Source organism: Netta rufina (genome assembly GCF_964035555.1).
Source record: "Netta rufina genome assembly, chromosome: 14".
Taxonomy (NCBI): domain Eukaryota; kingdom Metazoa; phylum Chordata; class Aves; order Anseriformes; family Anatidae; genus Netta; species Netta rufina.
Window position 1 is genome coordinate 13,656,789 of NC_140137.1, and position 17,923 is coordinate 13,674,711.

The window sequence follows — 17,923 nt, forward strand, 5'->3', positions numbered from 1 at the left end:
CTGCTGTCAGCCCATGGAAGCCAAGTCTCTTCCTCCACCCTCCTCCAGTTCCTTCAACTGCACCTGCATCGACCCAGCCCGTCCGTCCAACCCACAGCCCTCTGGGGAGGGCACATCAGTTAGCAGAACAGACAGCCCAGACTGCATTGTCTTTTGAAGTTTTTATTTTTATACATTTTTTTTTGTATTAAAAAGGAAAAAGCATAATTACCACAAATTACAAAGGACTAAAGCATTACTAGAATAATGAATCACATCAGCCTAGAAAGCAGATACTCTGAATAATATTAATGTTATAATACAAGCTCTCATTCAAGTATTTTACATTTGTCTCTTTTCCTTTTATATGTGATGATGATCCTAGCACATGGGTCAAAGATTATGTACTATCGACAGAAGATGGATCATGTACAGCGGGCCATATTAACAAGATTTTCCTCCCAAGTGATAAATGGTCTGTGATGAGTCATTTTAAGTTTGTCTCTACGATAAATGCAGCTGAAGAAGGTTGCACACACTTTCTAGTTTTGGGAACAGAAGGCTGAGGTTGGGACACACACAGTTTGAGAAGGGCCAGCACATCGAACCATCACCCCTGTTGCTCCAGGCGAGCTATCGGAGGCCGAGCTCTAACCCACACCGCCCGAGCAGCTCGGAGCACACCGCCACCAGCGCTTGCTTCCGAGTCACAGATCTGAGGATTTCCAACCCCAACGGGAGCGGGCCAGGCTGGGAGAGGAAGGGGGAGCGGGATGGCTGCCGTCCCTGCAGGCACATGAAGCTCGGGGGGGACCAAGGGCTGCCAAACCCCATCCCGGCATGGGTGTCACCGTCCCTGCCAGCCCACGTGTGGGGCTGACGTGGTAGAGATGGGGACAGGAGAGGGAGCCAGAGGGACAGCAGGGGGACTTTGGGGTTAGCCCAAACACTGCAAGGGGGTGGCTGACGCCCGGGCCAGTCCACACTCTTCTGGAGCTTCCCACCGAGGGGATGTGCTTGTCACAGATACATCGGTCCTATGTTCAAGTGTCTGCAGAAAGTGAAACTGTAAACTACTCATTGAAACACTGCCCTCCATCCATCCACCCACTCCACGCCACTGAGATGAGAATTTTCATTTAGAGGAAAAAAAAAAAGTAAGTCAGTGAGGCATTTAACATCAAGTGTAGCAACCCTCTCTGAAGAAGAGCCTAGCATCCATTTCAAAACAGTGACAAAGTGACATAACCAGTCTCAGAGGAGAGACAGGAGAAAAGAAGCATTGCAAACACAGCTTGCTACATTTACAGTTTTCCTTTTTTTTTTCCTTTTTTTTTTTTTTTTTTTTTCCTTTTGTTAAAATAACTGGAAAGGCATTAACAGCTAAAAGGCCCCCTCCGCACCACGATGCTGAGCGCGCAGACACGTGGCAGGACACCGAGGTTAACGCCTCACCCCGGGCGACCTGGCCGAAGCAAAACGAGCAGTTGCCAAAACTCGAGGGAACCCAGGGGCTGCAGGGCAAGGCTGCTGACGGGGAGGGGTCCGAGGGACACAGCAGGGAGCAGGACAGACAAGCAAATGGAGCATCAGCAGCATTATTATTATTTTTTTTTCCTTTTTCAAATGAGCGTGGCTAAGCAACGAAGCCTCCTCTGAAACACACCGCCCACCTCCTCCACTGACCCGTGCCAGAGGTCTGGACCTGTCCCAGGTGCCTGGGCCCCGAAGGGGGGTGGATGTACAGGACCTCAGTGAGGAGAGGGCTCACACAGCAGCCAGGGGGAGACAGGACACGCTCCCCTGGCTGCCCCAAACTTTGCACCAGCAGCCAGGGCTCCCTCCAGCCATGCTGGGGGCTGGGTACCAGCCTGGTGCTGCCACCACAAGCGGCGTTGCAGTCCCGGCAATAAGCGTGCCTGATCACCCAGGCCATTAAAATTAAAAAAAAAAAATAATAATAATCATGAAATATGATTGTGGCGAAGCATCCAAGCTAAAAGCAAGGCCAAACTCCTTCCTCAGCTGGAGGGCAAAGCTTCCTCGAAAGCAAACCCCTCTCCGGACAGCTGCCCGCCTTCCCTGGGGGCGCAGTGCGGCAAGCGGCGTGTGCTGCCTGATGTGTGGCACCAGCACGTTTTGTGAGGGAGGCCAAACACCTCTGCAGCCCCACAGCTGGGCCCTGACCACACCACAGCAGTCCTGGCCCCATGAGGTGTCCACGTGCCATGGGGCTCACAGAGCCAGCCCTGTGTGGGGCTGGGCCCGGCAGGCACCGCAGCCCTGCTCGGTGGCGGCCTGCAGGCCCTGCTGCCCCGGGAGCCAGCTACAGCCGCCTGGGGCTGCTTCTTTCCCTTCTTTCCATCTCCCTGTGGCTCCCTGCAGTCGCTGCTGTCCCACAGAGGGCAGAGCGAGGCGCACGGCAGCACGTGGACGCTCACCCAGGCCGCTGGCACACAAACCCGGCCGGCAGCGCCGACAGGCGCTCCCCAGGGCCCTCAGCCACACTGATGCAACAAACCACTGACTATGAGGGGGGGAGAAAGGTCTTCTGTGCCTAGACTACACAGTCTCGGCCTTTGAAATTAAAGGAAGAATAATTTAAAATCAATTCAGGATTTGGGAAATTCTCTGGGACGTTCCTTAGCCTTCTCTACCACCCCGGCAATTCCCCAGCCTGCTCCACAAGGCAGAGCTCCGCAGCAGGAGCTCGCTTCTCCTCCTTTCCTATTTCGTTTGCTGCTCAAAAGCAGACCACTGGCTTCCAAAGAGAACACGCACCAACGAGAGGAATACAGGGAACACAGCAGCAAGGACCACCTGTGGCACATTCGAACCCGCTTCCACTTGCCAACAACCAGCAAAACATCTCCAACGCCCTCAGCCAACCCCCGGCTTCAGCCTCCGAGGTGCCTCCTTCCCAAATCAGGGCCGAACCCTGCCAGGTCCGTAACGTGAGAGATCTGACTCCGGCTCACAAGAGAAGAGAAATTTGGAGGTAACAGTCAAGGCCGCAGCGCTGTACAGACATTACTCGCCAGCCCGGGCCGGGTACCGCTCCGAGCCCCCAGAGCGCTGCTGCGGATTCGGAGCACGCCGATGGCTTGGGCACCTTCGTGCCCTGAACGGGGCCTCCGAGCGGTACCGAGCCGCGGGATGGCGTGGTAGGGGCAGACGGACCAGAACGGGATCACACTAGGAGGAAATGGCGAAGTAGCAGCTACCCAGCCTCGCTCAAACCCAAGCTGTGCTTTCAGTTACTAGCAGCAGGTCACGAAGCTGCTCCCCGCGGCCCAGCCCCGCTCCTCTCCCTTCCCACCTGCTCGGTGCAGAGGCAGTTCGGGAAGGTGATAACAGGGCCCAGCCAGCATCCGCAGCCACCCCTGACCTCCGGCTCCCCGCTGGCCGCTCTGGCCAACGTGCTCATGCTCAGCACCCCAAGTTCTGCTCCCAGCTCCCGGCTGCTCTTGTCCACCAGCCCCGCAGCCGTACGGAGGCAGCCCTGGAGGGATGACTCCTTCCTCCAGCTACCAGCTGCAGCACCGTATGGAGCGGATACTCGAGGAAGATGCTGTTCGTTACCAGCTTTGGATTTTGCCGAGGGTAACGCGACGAGCTGCATCTTCCAGTAGCCCCCACGCACAGAAGCACGCTCGTGGTACATGAGGCCAGCATGCCGGAGCCACAACCGAGCCAGCTGCAAAGCACACATCCCAACCCAGGAGACAGCACAGCAGCAGCAGCGAGGCCAGCACAGCTCGCTGAAGAGGGGCTTCCACCCTCACAGCAGGCACACAACCTCCCAGCGCTGCTTCTGGACCCTGGGCACAGATTTCACCCTGGAACTCGCCCCCTCAGCCACGCGCTTTCAGGGGAGCGCAGCTCGGGAGGGATTTGCCGGCCGAATCCCCCCTGGTGCCGCACGGAGGAGCCCAGGACACGGTGCAGCAGCTCTGTGAGCACCCCCTCGCCTCAGCCGAGCAAGGGGCAGCAGCAGGGCGTTGTCACAGCCCTCGGAGGGCTCAGCGCAGCCTCCCACTGAGACGAGACGTGCGATGAACCCCAGGCAAGAGGTCCCCGCAGCGAGTCCCACTAGCAGCGCCCCAGCCACAGGAGCCGCGCCATTCATCAGGCTACAGACAGGGCAAGGAGTCCCCAGGGTGCCCGCTGGATGTCCCTGCTCGCCCCCCGAGGCTGCCCGCAGGAGACTGAGCGAGGCCCCGAACGCAGTCACCGTGGCGGGGAGGATGCTACAACGGTATATACACAACAGAGCGGCTTCAGCTACGGCCCGAGCACAAGTCTTGGGTTTGACAGCCCTCAGCACCTTCCCCTGCAGGAGCAGGGCCAGCGGGGATGGTTCTCCACAGCAGGGTGCAGCTGAGCGAGGTCCGAGCGAGTGCGGGGCGGAGGAGAGGCCGCGGGGAAGCTCGGCAGCGGGGCCGTGAGGAGTCTCTGGGCGGGCGGGGAGAGCACCCAGCGCACCCCGGGGTGCAGGAAGCCAGCGAGCCTCCCTGTTCCAGCTCCACCGTAAGGCAACTTTTTTTTTGTTTTGTTTTTTTTTTTGTTGTTGTTTTCTTTTTTCTTTTTTGTATTTTTTTGTGTTTTTTTTTGTTTGTTTTGTGTTTTTTTTTTTTTCTTCAATTAATATTTCCAAGGAAGAAAGCAAAGGGAGATGTGTCTTTTCAAAGTTTTTTTTTTGTTGTTTTAGGGGGGGGTTATGTGTTTGTTTTTTTTTTCTTGGTTGTTTCATTTTTCCAAGGGAAAAGGAAGAGAAAGCCTCCTTCGGCAAAGTCCTGTCTTTGCGTGCGACGAGCAGCCCCGGGGAGGCGCACTGTCCATGCAGGCTCGAGTCCAGGCGCCTGCTGGCCCCCCCAAGCCATCCTCGCAGGAAGGAGTCAGAACAAACCCATCCTTGGCAAAGGTCCTTTGGTTGCTTCAAAACGTCCGTGATGGAAGGGAGAGGCGGGCGGAGGGAGAGCCAGACCCCGGGGAAGGATGGAGACGAAGACACCAGGGAGGAGGAGGAGGAGGAGGGACGGGGAGGACGAAGAGGACGCGTTCCTTCTGCGGTGGTCGGTCCCGAGGCAGCGCCGTGCGTGGAAGGGGAGCCGCCGGCGGGGTCACGGAGATCAGAGGCTCCGCAGCACCACGACGCGCTGCGGCTTCGGTCCCCGGCGGGGAACCTCGCTCCTCCGAGCTTCCTGATCGGGCTGCCAGCGGTCCGAGGGGGGGGACACAGAGGGGAGTCGTCGGGGCCGCAGAGAGCAGAATTGTTTTGGTAAATCTGGACAAACTTCTAGCAATAATTTAAAACTTGATATATATATATAATAATAAAAAAATCTCCCCTTTCCAACCCAGCCAGAACATTTGTTTTTGTTTTTTTAAAGACACTAAGACATGAGTGTGTGCACGAGAGGGAAGGGGGGCGGTAAAGAAAAGCAGAGGGTGGGCCTGGTGGGGGTAGGTCTGGCTCTGGTCAGGTTTGTAATAGCAAAACGGTGTTTTAGATGCGGATCGTCTTTGCTTTCCAGCCACAAGAGAAAAAAAAATCGTGTGCGTTGAAATTTCTCCCCAGCAGCCTATTCCTGGGCACCCACATTCCAACTCCCTTCCTGTCCCACCCCTCGGGGCTCCCCTTCTCTGAGCCAGTCCCCCACCACCCCACCCCGTCTCCCCGAGGGAAGCCAAAGCTGCAGCCCCTCTACTTCCCCACTGTCTGCAATTCTGCGGCTGCAGGGGCAGGGACTTGCTGGCTCAGGTTTTTGGCATCCTCTTGTGCAGGCTGGCTGGGCGAGGCGTGGGCTTGGCTGGCTGGGCACTGGCTGACCGTTTTGCTGGAAGACTGGGATGGGTAGCGCTTCCTGCCGTCTCCCCCCGATGTCGTCGGGTATCTCTTGTGTCCACCTTCCTCTCCCATGGGTGGCTGGAATGGAAGCACCCCGGTATCAGCACAGCCGCCTCCGAACGCATTTCCTCCCCCCGGATTAGAAGGCAGCCCTGCTGGAAGCCTGTCTGCAGCCTCTCTGGCCCACAGGGATCACGCGTACCCGCCCCACGCACACAGGACTAGGACAGCTGCCCCTCCTCTCCACATCTCCCACTGCCAGATTTGCTGGCAGCCAGCCTTCCAAGAAAGCACAAGGGGGACACCTTGCTCTTAGGCACCTCCCTCCTCCACAAAAGGGGCACGATCCAGAAGTCTGGGAGCCAAAGTCTGCACGAGGCTGGCTTCACTCAAGCCATTAAGGCTCGCTTTCTTCCTCTCTCTCCAGCTCATCAGGGAAGATGCACTCATCCTTTCCTCAGAGAGCTGCCCTGAAGTGGATGTGCAATATTCAGACCTTGAATATTCAACTGCTTTGCTTTAGAGACAGCGAGGCAGCAGTGACCGATGGCTCAGGCAGCATCCGAAACACCCAAGGAGCAGCAGGAAGAGACCCAGTGTGTCAGCACGGGCAGCACATGCTGCTCTGCTGCTCCATCCCAACCAACAGGCATCCTCCTTCCCCCACCGAATGGTTTTCTGCCCCAATCTGTCACCTCTCCTAACCTTCACCCTTGTCTGCTCATGTCCCTGTGCTCCATGGATGCTGTGCGAGCCTCAGCACCTGATCAGAAACGTCAGCACAACCCTGCCATGCCCAGCCTCACTCACTGCCCCGCCATGGCACAGGGAAAGGCCCTGGGGAAAGGAAACCACGCAGGGCTGCTTGAAAAAAAGAAATCCCAGGGGCTAAGCAGGGCTGAACATCGCTGTCTCAGCGATGAAGCTGCTGAGGAATGACAGGATTCAGCTGAGGCTGCTGGTTCCTGGCCCAGCTGCAGTGATGGGGCACGACACTAGGTGTCACCCACCCCCTGGCCAGCACTGCTGGGGACCGGGCCCCTGAAGCCCTCTGTCCTCGCAGGGGCTGCGGGGTGTTCGTGGGGGCTTTCAGCGTGGTGCGGGCACTGCTTCTACTCACGTCCACTCGGAAGTCCTCGAGGCGCTTGAACTTGCTGAGGTATTCTTGCAGTTTGCTGTTGATGTCCAGGTTTTTGGCTTTGGAATATTTTAGGAAGGCCCAGAACTTTTCCAGCCCGTAGAGCTGACCTGAAGGGGGGAGAAAATCAAACCAGGAGTCAGAGCTCTCTCCTCAAGGCTTACTGCTCGCCCCACAGGCCCTCCTGTCCCACTGGCTGGCACAACCAAGGCAACGCAGAGAACCTGGAGCAAAGCAACCTACACAGGCACTGGGAGCCCTCTCGATGGGGGTGTCCCCAGGCTCTGGGACTGGGTAGGTGATCGTGGTGAGCTGTGGGAAAGCCACAGCTTTCCATTATCTACCTCCATACATACCCCCAAGAGCCTTCAGGCCACTGAACACCCCCCATTCCATCTCAGAGCTCTGCATAGGAGCATTTCTCACCACCAGCAATGCTGAGGGACAGCCCGTCACTTCACACATCACCCAGCACTCCGTGGCTGCCATAAAGCCAGGAAAGGAGGCACGGGGCAGCCACACATCCAGGCTACGTCTCTGCTAGGCACAGCAGAAGCCAAAGGAGGCACTTACCAGCTTCGTAATCCTTGATGGTCTCTTCTTGAAAGTCCTTAAATATGTCTGGCCGGAATTTCTTCTCCAGCCCATAGCTGTAGTATCTGAAAAGGCACTCCAGACCGTACCTGGGAACGGGAGAACACGCGGTGCTCAGACACTGGTGCACATGATACCTGGGTCCTGCTGTGTATCACAAAAAAACAAACCACACCTCTTTTCCCTCACTCCCCTCCCAGGAAAGGCCACTCTGTCCCTCCTCTCCTACCTGTATCCCTCCTTTCCATCCTCCACAGCCAGCTGCTTGAACTCCTCGTACATTTTCTTGTTGAAGTGATCTCGTAGGAAGAAGGACCAGAATCGGAAGAGCGTGTTCATCTCCTGGGACTGACCAATGCCCAGTCGTTTCCGCTCTGTTTCGGGGAGAGGGACTCATGAGAAAACCGATCAGTGCACGGGGGCTCGCACACTGGAGGGCTCTGGGACTACACCCAACCCCTGTTGTTGGACACCCCGAGCCACAGCTCGCTTTTCTAGGCAATGAGGAAACACGAGCTACCAGCAGGGCTGTCCTGTAGGACCCCATTTACCTCTGTGTGCAAACTCTGCTGCCAAACCCTGCGCCCCAGCGCAGCAAATCAAAGGCACCCGGCCCCAAACCCAGTGGTGCCGGCATCCCACACCTACCGTTAAGGCAGCGCCGACGGTACTTGTGGTAGACGTGTTGCGTGAAGCCGTTCTCCTTGAGCAGCTCGTGGGAAGGGTGTTGGAACTTGGGCAGGGACTGCGGGGTGCAGCCGTAGCTTCCGACAGCTGGGGTGCCCTCTGAGGGGCTGGAGCTGTGCATAAAAGACCCCAGTCAAGCCCTTTCCTTGCACCCAGCCAGCAGCACAGCAGGATCCTGCTCCACCCCGCTGCACTCCTTTGTTGTTCCCACCAGCTCCCTGTGACTGCTTCTGCTCTGGGTTTGGGACCTGAGCTAATGGGGATCCTATTAGGACTGGAACCAGTGTTCCCAAACGAGTTTCTTACTGTTATTGCAAAGCCTCAGACTTCCCTCAGCTCCCTCCAGGAAGAACACAACAGGTCCAACCCCGTCTAGAGCCTAACAGGAGATCTCCCCTGCTAGACCAAACGCTGCCCTTTCCCTTCCTTCCCCTGCTCCCTCCCTTTCTTGTTTCAGGAGCCACGGGGTTGTGGAGGGACCTATCTCCAGTACCTGATAGAGGCGGTTCGGGGCCTGTGCTCCCGTGAGTCCATCACCCAGCCCACGTGGCACTCCATCGGGGGGTTTGAGCTGTGCCTCGTCTTCCTCTTCCGTGGGGTCTGCAAGACAAAGGGCATCAGGAACGCGTCCCCTGCCTCTCCAGGCCCCACCTGGGAGCTTCCCAGCCCCAGCCTCCCAGCCCTGGTCCCACCTTGGCATCTATTGTCCTGCCCTCCTTCACCACCGGGTAGAACCGGGGGGTCTGGGTCGGGTCCTTCAGCTGCGGCGTGCGAGGGGTCCGGGGGGTCCTGGCATTGCGGTAGTTGGGTGATTCTGGTACGGTTGTAGGCAAAGACCGGGCGATGGTGGAAGGTTCGGGGACTCCAAACAACTTGTTAGCCAGCGCGTCTGTGGGTACTGCAGGGATAAACCCCCCGCCGTGTCAGACGGAGCTCTGAGCACAAGAGCACCACCACAGCCAAGGAACGGGAGTTTTGGGGGGGGGGACAGGAACTCATGGGCACATCCCAACCCTCCTGCAACAAGCAGCTTGACACCCAGTCTGTGACCAGCCTGGCCAGACAGCCCAAAATCTGAGCTTCCAGGGCCCCTGCAAAGTATTTTCTAGGAGAAGGGCAGGCCAGCAGCTCCGCCTGGGCACCAGGCCCCACGCAGGGGCAAGCAAGGCCCAGCAGATCGGGTAACCCAGCGAGGGAAGTGCGATGGGAGGGTCCAAGAGGGAAGTCACATCCCTGGTGTTACATGGAGGCGTGCCCCAGTTTCCTCATGCAGTGGGGACGCTCCTGCTTTTGGAACTCCAAAATGTTCAGCTGGGACAACAACACTGCTCTGGGAAGGATGGTTCCCTTGCCCAGAAATACCCTGTGGCCCTGCTTCCTTCCTCCCCCCAGCTGCTGTTGAAGGAAGGAGGAGACAAATTCAGCCCTGCTTGTTCTTGTCCCGCTGTCTCTTACCTTGCTGGAACCTGGGGGGGCCAGGAGGGACCTCCTGGTTTGGATCCACGGGGGGCTCTGGGGTCAGGGTGTCGAACTGCTCCCTGCTGATCATGTTCACCTTCTTGAAGTTCTCCACCTCTTGCTGCATTGGAAGAGGAAGACGATGAAGCAACCAACTGCCCTCTTCTCCCCTCATCTCAACAGCTCTTCGTGACCACTGCTCTGCTTGTGCAACAGCCGCAACGGGGCCCGGGTGCCCGGGAGGGTGCCACGTTGCTCAGAGGTTAAGAGGAAACAGTGGACACACAACAGGGCCCTGCACGGACCATATCCGAGCTGCTTGCTTCTCCCATTAGGCCCAGGCTCCCGTTTCTCTGAAGCACCCTCACAGCAGCCCCGCTCACTTGTTCCCCTTGTACCCGCAGCGTCAGCCACCCCCAGGAGCAGCACGGCTTCAGCAGTGTGCCAGGGACCAACACGGGGACACGGAGCCCAGCTGGAAGCTCCCACCGGCCATTCCACCTCGTGGCCAAATAACCACGGTCACTGCAGGCTAGGCAAGTCCCTGACTGCGAGTGCCACCAACCTGGGACTCGAGTATTTCAGAGAAGCAGATGGGCTTTGTATAAAAAGCCCAAGTCTATGGAAACTGGCAGAAAACCGGGGAAGACGAGGAGCCAAGCGTGGCCCAGTCGTCAATGAACACATCCCCAGTCAGCGAGGTCTCAAGGGACTGTGTCATCAAGAGCTGGGCACTACAGACAGCCGGCTCCCTCCAGCAGGCTGGCACTGCCCGCACGCTAGCTGCTGGTCTCCAACAGCCCTGACCCTGGCAGACTGCACATTTTCCAGGTCACCTCGTTACCAGCACCTCGTCTAACTGGCTGCGGCCTTACAGCACTTTGCTGAGCTGTATTTATCCTCCGCATAGCAGAGCATGACACTGGGAGCCAGGAATCCTGAGCTCTGCGAGAGGATTAATCCCAGCTGAGCTCTACCCTACGCTCAGGCTGGGACCTGCTCTATCACCCCGAGCTGCCAGCGAGGCCAAGGCGCTGCACACAAGGCTCCCTGCGAGGAGCCACGAGCTCCATTCCCCGGATCAGCCGCCCTCACCTTGATCTGCGAGTACTCTGGCTCAAACTGCTCCGTCCACAGGTCTTGCTCGTAGTAGTACAGCCCGTCGTTGATCACCTTGGCCAGCTCTGAGCTCATTTTAGCCCTGGATGTATGGTTGCCAGTCCGGTCCCCGCCAGGATGCCGGCGCAGGTAAGGAGGCGTCTGCGTCACGATGAGGATCTTGTTCACATCCCGATCGTCGATTTCATAATCCGAATCCTCGTCTGACCAGTCGGTGAACGTGTTCTTGCGGCCGTCCATCTGCTCCATCTCCTCGTCGAAGAGGAAATCCAACTCCTCGGGTTCATCTTGGTCCTTTTGCTTCTGCTGCTGCGGGGTTTTCGACTCCTCTGGTTTCTGTAGGTGGGGGAGGCAATGGGGATGCAGTGAGTGGGGACTGGAGAGACCAGGACATCGCTCCCATGACCAATAGACATCATGCTGTGTGAAAACTGCTGCTTGCCTGCAGCTAAAGTCACTCAGACAACTGGCAGCCCCCACCCCAACAGCCGCTACACACCTTGGGCCTGGCAGGAGAGGGCCGAGGCCTCTTCTTCACTTCGATCCACGTCTCTGAATCCAGGTCGGGCAGGCTGGCGGACAGGCCCTTGGGCATCGTCTTCAGGTTACTGACCTCCTCCGTCTTGGTGGGCACCGGGCTGGCAGGACGCGGGGAGCCAGGAGCAGATTCTGGAGTTGAGAAGAGCCACGAGATGTTTTAGGAGGAGGCAGAGAGCCTGGGGAGCTGTATACTTAAAGCACCCAACCTAGATGGGGTTGTTTTGACAGCACAGCTTGTGGGACACGTCAACATCCAGCAGCCAAGGCAGGATCAGCCCTGCTTACCAGCGCATTGCCCCAGAGTGCAGAAAAACAAACTCTGGTTAAGGCTGTGATGCTGGTGGTGACCACAGAACTCTGCGGGCGTGGGTTTCCCAGAAATGCAGAGAGCCCTAAAGCAGGTGGTGACTTTGTTGCTCCCAGGGAAACCTTCCTGTGACAGCCTGGAGCCAGTGAGACCAGATCTAACAGATCTCCTGCCAAAACAAACTCTTACGACACCACCAAACAGATCCCCTGCTTGGCCTCTCAAGCCCAGACCCTGAAACGAAATGGCAGAGCCCTGACTCGGGGAACACTCGTGGCTCAGTCTCTCCCATCAGCCGTGTCACCAACGCTGGTCCCACACTTCCCCCTACACTCACCTGTCTCCTTCTGGAAGCTTTGCCGGGGCACAAACTCAGGGCAGTTGATGAACTGCGAGAAGTCCGTCTGTGTGTAGTCTGCCATGGGAGGGCCAGGCAGAGCCCATTTTTCTGGCTGCTCTTTTCTTCTGATCTTCTGGTCCACGATTTCCACCACCTTGCTGTCCTTCAGGGCCTGCAAGGAAGTGATACCGAGTTAACTCAAGGCCCTGCTTTGGCCCGCAGAGGCTCAGCCCCAGCCTTTCCTCCCTAGGTGGTCTGGGAGGAGGAGGGAGCAGGTGAAGGACAAGGGAAAGTGCCACTCAGATCTCACCCATGACCCAGCTGGAAAACAGTTCTCAGACAGGGACAGTAAGAAGCCAAAGAAGACAGAAATTCAGCTGTCCTTGCCCTCACCTTGATGATGAGGCTGATGTCAGTGGTGAGCGCCTGCACCCGGTGGAAGCTGGCAATCAGGGTGATGGGCAGGAAGCCGTCCGAGTCCATCTTGCGGCGCAGGAAGAAATCTCGCTCCAGGTTGTCCACGCTGAAGTAATATTCTCTGCACGGACAACACACAGTGAGAGGCACTCCAGTTACCTTCCTCGGGCCACCCCCATGGGGACAATCCCTCCCACGCCTGCTCGAGGCTGAACAGAGACAGCCCATGGCAGAGAGCAAACACCCCTCAGCCCTAACCCTGCCCCAGGGATCAGCCACAGCCTCGAGGGAGGGCAGCGAACAACCCCCCCCCCCCCCCCAAACAACGTCCCCATGAGGAGAGGTGGTGCTTACATCTGGCGCTTGATGTAGTCCTTGAGCAGTTCCTGGTCCACGCTGTAGAGCTCGGTGCTGCTGATGTTGTCGAAGTAGTAAGTGATGTTGCTTGCGTACTTCTGGGTGCGGGAGCCGTCCGAGCCCTCAAATTTCCGGTACCCATACTGGTAGTCGAAGTGCGCTGCAAAACAGCAACGAGGGAAGCCCCCCGGTCAGCACAGGGCCCAGGACCTGCCAGCTGCTACGTGGGGCCAGGCTCCTGCACCAACAGCTCCCTCAGCACCATCCCTGGGTCCCCGTGACAGCACAGAACAGGGCACTGCCGACCCATCCCTCAGCCTTTGCTGCAGAAGGGATCCCCGCACAGCCTCACCATAACGCAGGGAGGCCATTTACCCTCTCATCCAAGGGCACCTGGCTAGCCTAGATAACACGGCAAGGCTCTGCGCTGAAGCTCTGTCAGGGTTTGCACAGGCACAGCCCTACCAAACGCTGCTGCAGACGCTCTTCCCCATAAAAGCAGCGCCTCCTGCTCGGCTCTCAACGTGACAAAGCCCGTGCAGAGCACCAGCATGCTTTAACCGCTGCACAGGGCAGAAAACAGGTGGAGGAGCTTGGCCCGAGTAATGGAAAGACGTTTGCCTTTATTAAAATACTAACAGGAATAATTTGCTGTTAGTAAAATCAGCTCAGCAGGATGCCGCCTCCGCAGCAGCACGGAGCTCCTCGCGGGGGATCTCACATCTAGAGCCCTCCTTGGCCAGGGAACAGCAGCTCGCTGCCCAGCTGGGATGACCTGCCTCAGCACTGCTCTGCCCCCTGCAGCGCCCTGCCCTCCCAGCCTGCTTCAGAGCCCGGCTCACACGCACAGCCCTGCACGCTTCGGCACGTGTCCTGCTCTCTCTCTCTGCCATAAGGCAGCACAAACAGCAAGTACCTCCTCTGCCGCGGCCCCGGCCCCTGCCACGGCCCCTGCCTCGGCCGCGGAAGGCTCCTCGCACGGCTCCCCCCTCGCTCTTCACGCTGGAGGTCTCATCGTGGTCCTGCCAGCTGCGCTCGTGCTTGTTGTCCGGGTGCCAGCCTGCAGCAGACGGGGAACAGAGAGGCAGGAGGGGTGTTACAAGGGGGAAGGCAGCTCCCCGGATCAAGCCAGCTGCTCTCGGAGCTCTTTGGATGCACAAAAAAGTTTGGGTCCCTCCCCGTGGCCGGGGAAGGAGAGCGGGGTCCCAGCCTGAGCGCCCACCTTTCAGCTCGCCGCGGTTGTTGGAAGGGTGCCTGTGCTGCTCGTTCTGCCGGTTGTTCCGCGAGGCCGTTTTGTCCCGAGGCACCTCTGACTTCATGTCTATCTGCAAAGGGACCCACTTGTGTTTGTTGCCTGCAAAAGGACAGAATTTGGGTGTGACACAGATTCAGAAAGCGGACGCTTCTACCCCACAGACCCTTTCCTCCACACACACAGTATGGGAAGCAGCAGGGCCAAACCTTTCCTTGGACATCCCTCAGGGCCTTGCTGTCACCAAAACTGTACGTGGGGCACCACGAGGATGCTGAAAGGCTCCAGCTGGGGCTCTCAGGCTTGGAGCAGCACGGTACAAGACTCCACTGTGGCTTTGTAGCACTCGTCCTTCCTCCCCTCCCTTCCACTCGAGGAAGCTCAGGCTAAACCAAGCCCAAGTGTCAACCACAGGTGATGCAACCCAAAGCCAGAGGCTTTTCTGTGCCACTGTGGAACACACACGAGAAGGCAGACACTGCTGCCCTGCTCCCCAAACACAGATGAACCTACTGGGCCCGTACTCATCGCCACCCCACGCAGCCATCCGAGCCCTCAGCACCTGCCTGAGCCTCTCCAGTCACCGAAACAGCACTTGGCTCTGCTAAAACCTGCAAACACCTTCCCACCACAGCTATCCCTGCACTGAGACCGTAACCCTGAGCCCATAGGGTATGCAGCAGACACTTCCAGCTGGCTTTGGGCTGCAGAGAGGGAGGCAGGCTAAGCCCAGGGCCGGTCTGTGCCAGGAGTCTGCATCGTCCTGTGTTACCTTTCTTCTTCTGGGCTGACTTCTGGTTGTCGTCGTCACCATTCTTCTCCTCCCCAGACTCATCCGATTTGGTTTTCAGGCTCTCTTTGCCATCGCTCCCATCTCCTTTCTCCTGTTCTTTCATGTCTTTCTTGACAGGCAGTTTCCGGAGGGAAGGAGCTTTGTGTGGCTGCTGAGATATCAATACAGGAAAAATGTGAGGGGTGCGAGAAGCTGGAGGCAGAGCCCAGCAATCCTGGTCAGAGCAGGAACAGAAGGACCTTGCCCTAGGCTGGGGGCACCCCAGTTTCATGCTCCCCAGAGCTATCCTGTTCCTGGGGAAGGGCTCGTGTCTGAGCAGAGCAAGGTGCCCCACGGATGCTGGGAAGTGCCCAAGCAGAGGCACAAGTCCCAGGCACAGATGTTACAGAGAAGGGCTGCCAGGGAGGCCTGGTGCTCCCAGACGGGTGGTTCCTAGAAGAGACCAGACAGTGACAGGGGCAAGAGGGTGAGTGACCCTCATGCCCTGACACACGACCAGGAGCTGGCAAAGCAGCATCCCAAAATAGAAAGGTTTCAACACCACCCGTGTCTGCAGTAGGAAAGCTCCCCCTCTCCCCGTGCCCCAAGCCCTTTCTCACAGCTCTTTCCAGTTTCCCCACTGCAAGTCGCAGCTACTGCCCAGGCCCCCTTTCGCACTGAGCAGCCCCAAGGAGATCGGGTCCGGGAGCTGCCCTACCTGCTCTGCCAAGCCCAGGGCTTTAGACCGGGCTCCGTGCTCCCAGAATAGCGCCCAGGGAAGGAGCCCGATGCGCCGGGCAGCCCTAAAAGGCAATCCCCTGCACCCAGCTATTCCTGGATGCCTCCGCGCTGGCACTAAGCACCCCGAGCAGCCCGGCTCAGCAGAGTTCCCAGTGCCACAGAGGGACAGGGAGGTCTGTAAGGGCCTGATCCTGCTCAGCTGAGCAAGCCCCTGGTGCTGCTGTGTTGGAGGATCAGCGTGCAGAGGCGCCTGCCAAGCACGCAGCCTCCCTGGGCACACTACAAGGGGAACGAAATACTGGAGCTCGGTCAGACACCAGCTGAGGGTTGTGTGTTCTCACCTGGACGCTCTTGTGGGCTATTTCTCCAGGCGTAGGCCAATTTGTAGCATCACCAAAGTCACCAACCTTGTAGCCAAAGAGAAAGGTCTCGTTAGTACACAACCTGCGGGTGCCATTCCCTGGATCAGCAGCCAGAAGCCCTCCCAGACACGCTGCCACTGCCATCACCCACCGGTGTCCTGCAAACAGCTGTCCCCAGGAGGTTTGGGCATCACACCCAAACTGCACAAACCTCCCTCCCCACCCATGTAACACCCAAATTAATCCCCGATAGCTGCAGGTAAGGTTATGCCCATCACGGATTGCTGTGGGGCTGCCACCAGCCCTGTGAGCTTCCAGCTCCCACCAAGCTTTTTGCCTCAGCAAGAGCTTAAGGCACCAAGCTGCACAAGGTAACTCATCGTAGTCCTTGTCCCTCGGACAGGGAAAGCACACAACTTTCAGCATCCTTAATCCACCTGAAGCCCTGGCATCCCACCAAAGCAGCTGTCTCCACCTGGTGGCAGGTTACAGCCAGGCTTAGCTTCATTTAAGCGCCCAGCTGCAACCACGTGTTGGCAACAGCAAAGCAAAGGGATCTGGCAGCAGAACGACCAGGCCACCATCACCATTTCCACCTCCCCCAGTTTTCGGAAGAAACATGCTGCTGGAAGCAGGATAGAGATGAAGAGCTGCACAAGGACAGGGCCAAAGAACAGCTGCTGGGGTATGCAATGAATCACAGCTGGGCACTGAATTCACAATGATCTGGGCACAGAAACTCCTCCTCGCCCTTGAGGGGCCTATTATTTCTAATTTCATTTGGAGTCACCAAATTGCCCGTAAGACCACGTCTCTCCGTCCAGGTGCCACGCTTGTCTCCCCGGGAGGCAGGTTCCCTAGCTGTGCCCCAGCTGCACGCAATGCTCTCAAGGAGCAACTGTTCCTCCACCACACGTCGAGCCTCTGGAACAGATCGCCCTGCTTCTTCCAGAGCAGTTGCTTTGTTGCTCAATTTCCCTAGCTCTCTGTGTACCAGTAAAGAACAAACTGGAGAGGGATGAAAGCAGGCCTGCAGACACAGCCTTCCCACATCCAGCACCACGCGCTGAGTGCTCCCTTCAAGAGGGGACACGAACAGCTCTCCCCCAGCCCAGGTGGGAAGGAACCAGTCCATGTTGTGCAAGATGCTAAAATGCTTAAGAGGTGGAGAGTGAGGATGTTCTCCTGCTTGCTAACAGCCCGGTGAGCATATTAACCCCTCCACAACTGGAAGGGGTCTCCTTGCCAGCCCCCCGAGGTGCTCACACAGCACCGACACCCGCAGCAGGAGCTGGAGGCAGCAGGCACACACTTACCTTGCTTCCCTTCCGCTGCCTGGGGTTGGCAGCCCTCACCACTTTCGCAGGAGTCGTTTGCTCTGCAAAAGGAGGAGAAGAGAGAAGTGTTAACACCCAGCTGAGGGCTGTGGAAGCAGGCAGGGGGAAAGCGAGCCACCTCCCCCTTCAGCACAGGAGGGCTCCGAACAGAAAGGCGAACAGCAAGGAGAGCTTCAGAAGGGCCCGTCAGGATGAAGGGAAGGTGCCCAGCACACAACCTTGCTACAGAGGTTCGGGGCGAACCCATCAGCCTAAGCTGCCCCTCCTGCTTCACCCAGGTGGCCGATTCCCCAAGCAGACGGGGCCTTGAGTGAGGCCCTGGGCACCCCGCGCTCAGCTCGGCCCTGCCAGGCAGGGAAGAGAGGTGGCGAGGAGTTGAGGCTGCTCCACGCAGAGCCCGATGTGCTGCTGGGTGCAGCCAAACAAACATGCCCTTGACCAGGCGAGGCGTCTCCCCAGCACCACCGGCCTTCCCCGTGCCTGCAGCCACGTGGCCCAGCCCGCAGCACGCGGACGCCGCTCGCCTCGTGCCCCGCTTTGATCTCCGGTGCGTCCCAGCACGGGGCAGCGAGTTCACGAGAGGGAACGGCCGGAGAAGGAGCCGGATCTGAGAAGTTCCTCAACCCTGCCGCAGCCAGGAGCAATTAGGTAGCCGAGCGCCTCTGGGGTGCT

The 17,923-nt window shown here is 58.0% G+C and overlaps 1 protein-coding gene across 2 annotated transcripts in view; it reads right to left on the reverse strand.

Annotated features, from left to right (window-relative positions):
- Positions 1 to 146: 146 nt before the first annotated feature.
- LARP1 (La ribonucleoprotein 1, translational regulator) overlaps positions 147 to 17,923 on the reverse strand; it is a 43,967-nt gene continuing 26,190 nt past the window's right edge. Inside the window, exons 3-20 of one of the 2 annotated variants that reach the window (XM_084295346.1) lie at positions 17,231 to 17,292; positions 15,894 to 15,959; positions 14,812 to 14,980; positions 14,010 to 14,141; positions 13,704 to 13,847; positions 12,785 to 12,947; positions 12,407 to 12,551; positions 12,011 to 12,185; positions 11,326 to 11,495; positions 10,803 to 11,162; positions 9,705 to 9,828; positions 8,942 to 9,147; positions 8,743 to 8,849; positions 8,211 to 8,362; positions 7,792 to 7,936; positions 7,542 to 7,651; positions 6,951 to 7,078; positions 147 to 5,908 (exon numbers count right to left, since the gene is read on the reverse strand). In XM_084295346.1, the coding sequence (XP_084151472.1) occupies positions 5,687 to 5,908; positions 6,951 to 7,078; positions 7,542 to 7,651; positions 7,792 to 7,936; positions 8,211 to 8,362; positions 8,743 to 8,849; positions 8,942 to 9,147; positions 9,705 to 9,828; positions 10,803 to 11,162; positions 11,326 to 11,495; positions 12,011 to 12,185; positions 12,407 to 12,551; positions 12,785 to 12,947; positions 13,704 to 13,847; positions 14,010 to 14,141; positions 14,812 to 14,980; positions 15,894 to 15,959; positions 17,231 to 17,292 (2,780 nt within the window). In that variant the 3' untranslated portion in view covers positions 147 to 5,686. Of the gene's footprint in view, positions 5,909 to 6,950; positions 7,079 to 7,541; positions 7,652 to 7,791; positions 7,937 to 8,210; positions 8,363 to 8,742; positions 8,850 to 8,941; positions 9,148 to 9,704; positions 9,829 to 10,802; positions 11,163 to 11,325; positions 11,496 to 12,010; positions 12,186 to 12,406; positions 12,552 to 12,784; positions 12,948 to 13,703; positions 13,848 to 14,009; positions 14,142 to 14,811; positions 14,984 to 15,893; positions 15,960 to 17,230; positions 17,293 to 17,923 lie in introns of both variants that reach the window. The other variant, XM_084295345.1, reaches the window with a different exon arrangement.